Here is an 11,418-nt window from a genome sequence, read left to right on the forward strand (position 1 = left end):
CCAAATGCGTCAGTCCCCTGACATCAAGCCCTGGCTTCACAGATGGAGCAAAGGAGCCCTTCCTGCATCCCCTGTCTTGAGTTCCTCCACACTGTAGATTAGTTTCATCTAAAGTGATGTTGCTTAATATAAACTACAGGAGCCTCTGCCTCTAGGTTGAAGCAATTGCAGGAAACCCTTAACACCCATGCTTTGGCCGTGGATGGCACGTGAGCCCTACATGTTTGTCTGTTGCTGCCCAGCTCTGTGCATCGTACGGGTCTGAAAGACAGAAAAATCTGTTCAGGTCCATGTCCCCTGATCAGCTGTCACAGGCTTTCTTGAACCAGAGAAACACAAAGTTTATTCCCATGGTATTACTGTTTCTGTGGCCAAAATGGTGTCGTCTGCAGTCTGAATTCTGACGGTGAGGAAAGAAGTGGTTTGGGGAAAGGTTCTTTGGGACCTTTGCCTTGAAAAAGAAGAGAAAGGTGATTAGACCCTCTATAGAAGGCTCATCTTGACATCTTCAGCCCTGAAATGAGCTCTGGAATGTCTGCTCTTGGTATGTGAAAGATCGAAAGCAAGGCTAAGGGTGGTGGTGCTTGAGGTTTCACCCTGTCCAGCAGTTGCCAAGAGAACGGTGGTACCAAGAGCATGAGCTGTGATAGGTGTCCTGCCTTCGGGCAGGTCCCCCGCCTTCATGAGAAAGATGGCCAGGAGTCTGTCTTGAAATGAGTTACTTAATACTTTTGCAAAATGGTTCTACAAACCTGCTCTTCCACTAAGAACAACCTCTGGTGCCTTTCTTTGTCAGATTTCCTAGGACCTGATTCCCTGTGCATGACTTGCTGGGAAGCAGGGTGGAGGTGACCCTCCCCACGGACAAGACAGGGAAGCCGCCGCATGGCCCTGCCCATGGCAGCCACCCCCTTCACCCAGACCTCTAGCAGCCGCTCCCCTGGTACACGACGATCCAGGGGGCAGCTCCTCTGCATCAGGCTCTCCAATCCCCTTGCTTTTTTGTGTTCATGGAGCAAACAGGAGAAGGGGTTTTGGTCACTGAGCGTCAGGCGAGTCACACCGGCCACCAGAGCCATGATGCACCGGGATGTGAGTGCCCATCTGAGCCCCAGTTTGGATCCAGGCAGTTTTAATTGGAGGGAAAAATTCCCTTTGGCAGAAATCATATCAGCATTGTGATTTCCAAGGCAGCATTTTCAGAGATCAAGCACTTTTCCCCTGTAGTTTAGAAATTTCTGTTCTCAGAACTTTGACCTTGATATAATCAGAAAGCTCAAAGCCCTCACATAGGCGACTCTCTCTGTCCTCGCCGTCCCTGTAAAGCAGACCGCAAGCAGCCGGAGCAGCAATGTCCCAATTTTCCAGATGAGGAAATTGAGGTGCAGAGCCTCAGACGGGCTCCTCCAGGTCTCTCAGGGAATCACACACCCTCACTCAGGAAGCCGGCATCTCCCGCGGTGCCGATTTCTCAGCATCTGAAGACAGCATGTTAGAAATCGTCCTCTGATATAAAAAGCTGCTTGGCAGTGACAGCCCATTTGTCTTGTACAGTGTCCAGTGGAGGAGCTGCTCACTGTAGGTGTTGAGTTTTGAGACCTGCATCTAACAGGAAGGAATTTGTTGTTGTTGCTGTCTTTATCGTTGTTGGGGGGGTTTTTTGGTTTTGTTTTTGGCTTAGAAATCACCGTTCTGAATTGCAGATTTCAGTACTGTTCAAATTTAAGGTGTTAGATATTGTCATAAATGCATGCACAACAACCTCTTAGACTCTGATGGCCAGCTGTTAGATTTTTTTTAATGTCCTACAAAGATCCAGTTTCTGCAACTTAGCAAGGAAGTGGTCAAGGAGTTACCTGAACAGTCTGTCTGCCTTCCTGAGAACATTGGGTTTTCTCTTCTCATTGACAGTGTTGCACTGATGAATCATAGCTGTTGCCCCAATGTCATTGTGACCTACAAGGGGACCCTGGCAGAAGTCAGAGCTGTACAGGAAATCCACCCTGGAGAGGAGGTGAGTGTGTGGCTGAGGGCAGCCGTGTGGTGGGTACCATCCTCAGTCCCTCCAGGGTTCAGGGTCAGACCTGCGGCTTGATCCAAACTTTCAGCTTCCATTTGGCGCTCGCCATGTCCATCTGTGGCCAAAAAAAGAAACCAGGGAAGAATAGATTCGAGTAAGGTTCCTCACAGAGATTTATAGAAAAATGAGACTGCCAAAATGAGCAAAATGCAATCTTAGAGTCTGTGTATTCCCATTTCCAAATAATTGGGTTTGAGTTTATTTTTGATTCATGAATTTTGGCCTGTTCCCCCCGGGCCCGCAAAGAGAAAAGCAACCCAGTAGTAGCTAACGAGTTACAACTCCAAATGACATCAACGGTTCAAGTCGTATCAGTTCCACATCTGAACATGGGAGGGTTCACTTTCTAGGAATGGAATGCAGATGGCCAGGTGTACACACTTGATGGGACAGGTAGAGGCAGTCTGTGGCCAAGGGCCACCATTAGCTTCCCTCCCTAACTTAGGGATATGGAGTGAATCTGGTCAGCGATTCCCTTCTCCTTTCCTGTGCTGTGGGTCCATGACTACCCTGTCAGGTGCGTTGAGAACGCTGGCCAGGCCTTGCCAGATGTATGCTATACTTTCTTAAAGTAAATCCTAATATCCCTAGCAAGACACATGAATTTTTAGGGAATGTAATCACCCACTTTAGATACATTTCAGTTTAAATAATCTCTAATGCTATTTTTTAAGTTGCATGTCTGGATATTTAGAATTTTTTAAATATCATGATTAGTGTATGAAATGATATGGGCCTCGGTTTCTCTGGACCTTGTTAACTAACCCACAGCTAAACTGGGAGCCCCACGCCCCAGGTACAAATCAGACTTTCCACCCTTTGTGGAATTCGTCCTGAGGAAGGCATCTTGTTTTGAGTCAGGGTATCTTGGTTTCCGAATGTCTTGTGGAGGCTGCCCTGTGCCTCTTTTGTTCAAATTGCAGTCAGTAGGAACCTAAGTCACCAGGACCCGTGCTTGGGGCTGCCTGGAGCAGTTTGTCACCTGGACTGGCTGTGTCTGGGCCGCGAGCGGCCTTTGTCGCCATCTTCTGGGCCCTTCTGTCTGTTGCACCATGTGCCCATCAGTCATTTCAAAGAGATGAGGCAGGCTCTGGCCACTGGGGCAGGGTGAGGCTGAGGCTCGCTCCTGTTGTTTTGCCCTCCTGCTGTCACAAATCAGAAATGCAATCTCCTCCTTTTGGGCAAGTCACTGTTTTGGGGGTTACCTGCCCTACAAAGGGGAAAAAGCCAGTCCCTGGGGTGTCAGATGAGCCACAGGGTCTCTGTTACTGCCCGTTGCACTGGGGAGAGCTCAGGGCACCTGCAAGCACCTAGCCTGTGTGGGTCCCCCACCCTCGCCTGCCCGCCAGTGCCCGAGGTTACTGGCACAGTGACGGCTTTGGGACATCCATCTGTTCAGTCAGACGTTTGCCTGATGGTGTGGGATGAGCAGCGAGTGCCATCCCAGTGAGTAGATAATGGACAGTTAAATGCCGGCCTCCTCCATATGCTGCAAGTCTCAGTTATAGAGCCCGTTAGAAAAAAGCAAGGACGGGAGAACTTGAGGAGCCCAAAGGTATGACTTTTCCAAGTTCTCTGGCCCGGCTGGGTAAGGCAGCAGCTTGCTGGTGGCCTAGGAGCTGCATCCTCCCTGTGCTGACCTGTCCCGGCCTGCTGAGCCGAGCTTCCTGGTCCATTGCCAGCTGATGGCAGGATAAAGGGACACACACCGTGTGTGTGTTCATGTTCCCCCTGCACCCACCCAGCAGTGCATCTAGGCCGTCCCGGGTTGTGAGATCAAAGAGGCTAAACAAAGACCAGGAAGAGATAGTGCAGGGCCCATCCCAAGCATGAGTAGGCTCTTTGCCCATCGTGGCCTTTGCTTCTATACACAAGACAGGGGCATCTACTGCTGGGCCAGATTCACAGCTTGCTCTCTGGGGAGGAAGGAAGCGGGATGCTCTCAACCTTCCAAATGACCGTTTTAGGGATTCCTTGATTCTGTAGGAGGTGGGTAGAGAAGCCCTTTCTCTTCACCACCACTAGCGGGTGCTCTGTTTGAGGAATTCAGTGTGTTAAGGTAAAAGACTGTATCCTGAGCTCCGGCCCTCCTGTCCCTGCAAGGTCACCATCAGGAATGTTTGCAGAGCGACAGGCAGGATGAGGCGTGAGTTGGCCTGTAGCAATCTGCAGCATCAACGTTTTGGACCCCCTTAGGTTTTTACCAGCTACATTGACCTCCTGTACCCAACAGAAGATAGGAATGACCGGTTAAGAGATTCTTATTTCTTCACCTGTGAGTGCCAGGAGTGCACCACCAAAGACAAGGTAAACTCCCCGACCCGGCACAAGTGCTGACTGTGCTCTCTCTCTCAGGGCCTCTGTGCCAAGCGAGCGCCCCTGTCTGACTTGGGGCGTCTCCTCCTGTCGTATTTTTGAGGCTTTAAACCGCCTTACTAGCATAGCCCGGGGGAATCCAGTTAGACCAGATCTTTGTTCAAACCTGATTCTCGCAGCTAATTAAAACATTTCCATCACATTGTTCAGATAAGAGAAGGATTTGCCAAATTGCTATGTCTTGAAAAGAAATGGCTGCTCAAAAGAGAGGGAAGGGAAAAAGCACATGAGAAACATTTTCAAGCTTTCCCACCTATTCACCAGAATCTGAAGAATTTTCTTTGGCATTGCGCAAATTATTTTGTCAATGCCACCCCTCCTTATTTTATTCTCTTGATTTCACAGATGTCTGAACACACATATCTGCCCACAGCAAACATATTCTCGGTGTCTTGCCTCGATAAGGAGGGTCTAGAAAATTAATATTTTTTTTTTTTTTGTAAAAAAGTAATGAGTATTGAACTTCTCTTAGATCCCCTGCCTGATTCCCTTTCATTCTTTTGTAACTTTAGAATGGGTAGGCCTCTACCTCTGCATGGGAAAACGTGCTATTGGAGAGGTCTCCCCATCAGTATGGTTTCCGTGGGAAGTAACCTGTGGACATTTTCCTCAGGATAAGGCCAAGGTGGAAATCCGGAAGCTCAATGATCCCCCAAAGGCAGAAGCCATCCGTGACATGGTCAGATATGCACGCAATGTCATTGAGGAGTTCCGGCGGGCCAAGCACTACAAATATATCCTTTACAACCAGCCCTCCCTTACAGGGGGTGTTGGGGAGTTTGGGCACGGGGAACGGGGGGAGAATGGGTTTCAGATTCTGAATATTGGAGGAAGGATGTGTCCTGATAAATGTTTAAAGACTTACTCGCCATCCATCACTTGGAGTCAACTACATCAGCATTTCATGATGTTGACCGTATCTGTTTCTCCTCTTTGACTAGTTGGCTCAGGAGCGCATCCTTGTGGAAGACTTTTATTGTCTAAAACTGCAGAACTGTTCCTTGAAGACCCTCACTGACTGGGTATCTTCCTTTGGGCAAGGCACCTCACCAAGGGTTTTGCTGTGTAACAGATGGAAACAGCCTCATAGATAGCAAGTAATTTGCCCAAGGGACACAGTTCACCAGGTCAGAGCCAGGTTTTGCCCCAGGTCTGCTAGCACAATCCATTTTTTTTTTTTTTTGCGGTATGTGGGCCTCTCACTGCTGTGGCCTCTCCCGTTGCGGAGCACAGGCTCTGGACGCGCAGGCTCAGCGGCCATGGCTCACGGGCCCAGCCGCTCTGCGGCATGTGGGATCTTCCCGGACTGGGGCACGAACCCGTGTCCCCTGCATCGGCAGGCGGACTCTCAACCACTGCGCCACCAGGGAAGCCCACAATCCATATTCTTAACCGCTGTGGTATAGCATTTTCTTGGGTGTTGAAAAGGCATTAGATTCGTACTGAAGAAAGAAAGAAAACCAGTGACAGGAAATTGGAGAAAGACACATTTTTTTCTGAGTGTAAAAAAGAACGTTCCCATGGTGGGGACTTTTTCCTTAAGAACTTTAGCAAAAATTCTCAGCTTGGGTGAGGATTTAAATTTAACTAGAAAATTGAAGATTTTTGATTCTAATCAATATTGTTTACAGCTGAAAGGAGGCTCTGTTCCCTGTGGCTAAAATTCTTTGTGTTTAACAGCTGAGGTCTCCAGTTTCTCCTAGTCTTTTTCTTCCAGAAAAATATGACTCCTTTCACTTTTGCCGGGCTTTCTGTAATTTACGTTTTCGGAGGGTGAAGCTAGAGGTGGAGTGAACAAAATAGCAACTCCTTGCCCCTGGGGCCTTGGGAAGCCGCCTAGCTCATCTGCCAGGCCTGTCCTTTCCTTGACTCTAGAGCACCCCCTAGTGAGCTGCTGGAGATCTGCGAGCTCAGCCAGGAGAAGATGAGCTGTGTGTTTGAGGACAGTAACGTGTACATGCTGCACATGATGTACCAGGCCATGGGCGTCTGCTTGTACATGCAGGACTGGGAGGGAGCCCTGCGGTACGGACAGAAAATCATCCAGCCCTACAGGTGATTGCAGTGGCGCTTCCCATCATCTTAGCACAGAATGGAAGTGGGTGATTTAGAATGGTCCCTTGGCTCTTCTGTCTTGACGCTATCATGTTGGAGCATGCCAGAAGCAGCTTTCTGTCCTCTGTACACATCTGGAGGTGCAGGCACAGGGTGCTTCCGCTGGGCCCGGCCTGTGCCCTCCACCACCCGGAAGAGGCACCCAGGGAGGCAGACTGAGGTGACGCAGCGGGTGCTGGGGCAGGATCCCTCCCAGGACCCATCCAGGGTACTCCGTCCACAGTAGTTAATTCAGACCAGTATTTAAAAGCCACCGGTTTGTTTCGTTCCCCTCCCATGCCTTCCAAGTTAAATGGCACTTAGTAATCCATTAGTGGTTTTCTGTCCCCTTCTTTTGCTTTTTTCAGGGTGCAGCATCAGTTTTGCAAATGGGGAAACTCTGGGACTGGTGTGTTGTCTGTGGTTATTTAATATCCTCCCCTAGATTTGAATAAAATAAGTTGGATTTTAACTTGTAGTGATAATGAATGTTAACCATGGGCAAGTTTCCATGTTGAGAGGGTTAGTAAACCTTAAAATGGGTGACAGAAGGAGGTTCTGAGTAGCCACTTCAGGGCCTGGCTGGCCTAGATCAGATCACTGGGGCGTCTGTTAAACACATTTACATTATGCATTTACAGGGTCCTCTCCAAGACCAAGTGGATCAGAATCTCTGGGTATTGGACTTGAAATCTCTGTGTTCCAGAAGCACCCTGAGGGCTTTTGAGAAGCACTCAGTACTTCTTCAGGTTCTAAGATTGGGGACTGTAAAGTTTATGTCCAGTCTGAATTTCCACTGCCCAGTCGGCCCTCCACTTACCTCACAGTGCCCTGATTAGCCAGCAGGGGGAGCCCATGGGGGAAGCCAGCTCCTAAAATCTGCTCCTGGAAACAGAATTTGATACTTTAGGGATAATCTCAAAGCCTGTCCTTCTTCCTGAGGTGGGTGAGGAAGTCCTCTGGGCTTCAGTCCCTCTGTAGATCTGTAGGGAGAGAGACAGAATGAGAGTGAATGTTGGCTTTGTGGTTGCTCTCCCAGCAGGGCTTGCTGTGCTGGACCCTCTGTTAGCTTAGGGAGCTCTTCCGGGGGGCCCAGCCCTGGCCTTCTCTTGGTTGCTGGCTCTAGGGATCTCTCTGGGCAGCGAGCTGCCCGCTGCCTAGGAATACAGCTAGAATGTGTCTCTTTTGGATGGACTTCGAGGATAGAGCAGGTAGAACAGACCAGCCTGTAAATAAACACCTTGAACACACACACGTGTGTACACACACACACACACACACACACACACACACACACCAGCTGCCTCCTGGTCTCTGTTCCTAGGGAGATGGCTCCTTCCTAGGCAGGCCCCATCAGTCAGCCTTCAGTTAAAACCAGCGAGAATACCTGCTGTCTACAAAGCCTTCTGCTGGGCAATAGAGAAGGAATATCTAGAAGAAGTAGGAGGTGTGTACCTGACTTCAGAGAGCTTATAATTTTGCCAAACCAACTGATAATCATAGAGTGTGACAGAAAGCCGAGGTCTTGAGACATTGGTATGTTTCTGTCTTTAAGTATACTGTCTTTTTAATATGAGGGGATAGGCCTATTGTCCTCATAAAGAGGGAATTTTCCCGATGCCCTGTGATGTGTGCACCTAAAAGACAAAAATCTGGGGCTGGGACTCAATGTTGTGTTTATACATGTTTTTCTATAGGATCTCCCCTGTAGTTTTTATGTGGTTTTTCAGAAACACACAAACTGCATAAAATGAAGTGCATCCACGATGGGTAGACAGGGTTGAACCATCCATGCCCTCCACTCAGCACCTGCCGGGGTCTGGAGGAGCCTGGCTGCCGTGGAGAGTGTGGCCATCAGCTGGGCGACCACAGCTCACTGCACCCGGCCTGTGGGCTCTCGGCAGCCGTTGACAAGGTGGCCTGTTGTCTCTTCTCTCCTTCCAGTAAGCACTATCCTCTGTATTCCCTCAACGTGGCCTCCATGTGGCTGAAGCTGGGAAGATTGTACATGGGCCTGGAGAACAAAGCTGCTGGGGAGAGAGCTCTGAAGAAGGTATGTGTGTGATGTGAGGTTAGGAGGCCCAGTGCCTGACGGACTCCTCACACTTCCCTTCCTGCAGGTCAGTCGTGGAGAAAGACTAGCCCTTGGCTGCCCTCCAGCCATAGGAGTGGGAGGGGGATGGATTCAGCAGGCGGCAGGGTAGTAAGTAACTGAGCCTTTGGCACGTTTGCATCCTGACCCTTCTGTTGGGAAAGGGGTGTCCACATTGTGGTTACAGGTTCACAGCTGTGGGGAAGCGGGTACTTGCCCTTTGTCCCCTGGGAAGCCATGGAAGTGCTCTAAGTATGTGATCATGATACGAGGCTGGCATTATTAAAATGTCTTTTCTGGTCCACTATTACCGATAAAAAGAAAGGAAAAATAAAAAAGAGGCCATGGATAGGTCAGGAGACCGTAGTGAGGGAATTCTCCAAATTTCTGCCCTTTGGGATTTATAGATTCATGATGCCTGATTGTGGTGAAATCAAGGCAGTTGGGTCTGGAGAGGCCCTCAGCATGAGGATTATCCATCTGCAGTTTCTAAAATAGGCTTAATAATCATTGTTAGCGTTCATTGAGTATGGTTATGTGCCAGGACCTGCCAGTGGGCCAGGGGCCAGGCCCTGCCGCTCACAGAAGCACAGCCACCATCCCAAGTATTGGTTCTCATTGCTGTTTATATAGGAATCAACAGTTGATAAAATACAATCTTTGGGACAATTATTATTTATGTAGAAGACAAAGGTTGATAAAATGTAACCTTTGGACAGTCTGTTTATACCTGTTAAGAGAATCTTTGTGAAAGTTGGGGCCGTGGACTAGGCTTGGATGCCTAATTCTCCAGATTCCCCATATCTTCCCGATACAGTATACGGAAAGATGGAGTAAGGTCCGACATCCCAAAAGGAAGGGCCAGGGCTGACCCAGCCTAGAAGTGGGAGTTAAGAATAAAACCTTCTGTTTTTAAACTGTGGAAGTTGTCTTCTAAGATGCCATTTATTGCTTTGGTGAGGTTGGAAAAAAATTAACCAGTTAGGTCTCAACGGCAGAGTGCTGTTAAGTAACTAATTGCTGATCACCGAAGGATAGAGTAGATCTGAGGAAGGAACACGAGTCCTGACGTGAATGCAGAGGGCAAGGCGAGACATTTAAACCAGGCGATTCCTGAAGGCTTGCACCCCTGTTGGGTTGAGATCTAGGAAGAGAATGGTAGAATAGAAAGGAAGGCCCGTCAGAGTCACAGGCCATCAAAAATTCCCTGTTTGGGGGACGTGGGAATAACTTAAGTTTTTCGATCTGTGAAGAATACAGTTGAATACAAAAGAGCAAAATTAAGTATTACGGATTACCTTAGATACGTAATTCCTATATGCCAGGCGCTATTCTAAACACTTCATGTGTGTCAACAGCTCTGAGAGGTATGTGTTCTTCCTATTTTACAGATGAGGACAGTGAGGTACAGAGTAGTTAAGTAAATTGCCCAAGGTTACACAGCTAGAAAGTAATGGAGCCACTGGAAACTCTTGCACTTAAAGAAACCTTATTAAATATGTGCTCTCTGGATTCCTCACATGAAACTTGTGCCTATTTTTAAGTTTTTAAAGAATATGTATAAAGATGTAAGCGTGCACTTTTTGAAAGGGAAAAACGGTTTAGTCATGTCTTATACATTAGTAATATGAACTAAAATCAAAAAGGTTTGTCCCTAAATCAATTTCTCTATCATTTCTTCAGCTACTGAAGAATGTTTTCCTCAGCTGTAGAGACTGGGTGACTAGTCGGATGTGAGAGAATCTTGTCCTCTTTTCTTTTTAAAAAAAAAAAGCTAGACTCTGGAGGCTAACACAGGCTCTGAAAGCCAGTTTGCATCCTGTGCCTTCAAGCAGAGAGGTCCAGCCTGAATTAAAGTTAGTCCGGGGGAGGGGCAAGGGGACTGGCTTCAGGCTCTCAACCCCTGTTCTCTCTCTCCTAGGCCATTGCCATCATGGAAGTAGCTCATGGCAAAGACCATCCATACATTTCTGAGATCAAACAGGAAATTGAAAGCCACTGAAACTATGCTGACATTTTAGTTTTTATTTAAATCCAAGTGCAAAAACCTTCGAGGATTTGACTGTTTCAAATCATACACGTCATGCCAGCATCTCTGTAAACTCATTGGAATGAAAACACAACTTGCACTTAACCTTACAAATGGCTTACTTGGATGTTGGTCTTAATCTTGAACCTTCATATCAAATTAATTTTTGAATGCTTTTTTTCCCTAAAAGATAATGGCATGGTTTCATATATTATAATATAATTTAAAAATGCAGTTATTTTTCCCTTCATGCCTACTGTAATGTTCTAAACAAACATGAATGATGAAAGAGAATTAAAAAAGATAATAGTATATGAAGTCTGTGTTTTCCTCTGTCGGTCGGGCGGGGGGATGTCGAAGTGGTGATGGAGCCGGGTCTTGGCATGGATGTTGCACCTGTTCTGCATCAGGCAGGGAGCCCAGGCACGCTCCCCCCCAGGAGTGGGGTCTGCAGCCTCGTTAGCCTGCAGCTGCTTTCCCTATACAGTGCCCATGGAGGACGACAAGACCCAAGACTGAGAAGGTGCAAGAAGGGAAGAAAGGTATCAGTAGCTGAGAGCAGTTGAGTGATATGGGTGCCCCTCCCTGGCAGGAGAATGCGTCCGTTTCAGTTTTTTTCTGTCCAGTGTCTGGTATCCCTTCAGTGCATAATGATTCTGTGCTCAGGGTAAGCCTGAGCAGGAAAAACATTTTTTCCTTACCGATTCCATGTTCTTGAGCAAACGCTGATCTCTCCCTGCACGGCCG

At 47.9% G+C, this 11,418-nt stretch overlaps 1 protein-coding gene across 4 annotated transcripts in view; it reads left to right on the forward strand.

Moving 5' to 3' along the window:
- Positions 1 to 11,418, forward strand: part of SMYD2 (SET and MYND domain containing 2) — a 74,601-nt gene that overhangs the window by 39,520 nt on the left and 23,663 nt on the right. For 2 of the 4 annotated variants that reach the window (XM_022593392.3, XM_089909699.1), the window contains exons 7-11: positions 1,912 to 2,014; positions 4,277 to 4,387; positions 5,070 to 5,190; positions 6,337 to 6,511; positions 8,495 to 8,603. In XM_022593392.3, the coding sequence (XP_022449100.1) occupies positions 1,912 to 2,014; positions 4,277 to 4,387; positions 5,070 to 5,190; positions 6,337 to 6,511; positions 8,495 to 8,603 (619 nt within the window). Of the gene's footprint in view, positions 1 to 1,911; positions 2,015 to 4,276; positions 4,388 to 5,069; positions 5,191 to 6,336; positions 6,512 to 8,494; positions 8,604 to 10,563; positions 11,417 to 11,418 lie in introns of those variants that run through there. The other 2 variants (XM_022593393.3, XM_022593394.3) reach the window with 2 other exon arrangements.

This window comes from Delphinapterus leucas, chromosome 1 (assembly GCF_059928025.1).
Source record: "Delphinapterus leucas isolate spDelLeu-1000000601 "Yukka" chromosome 1, BTC_Dleu_Yukka2, whole genome shotgun sequence".
Taxonomy (NCBI): domain Eukaryota; kingdom Metazoa; phylum Chordata; class Mammalia; order Artiodactyla; family Monodontidae; genus Delphinapterus; species Delphinapterus leucas.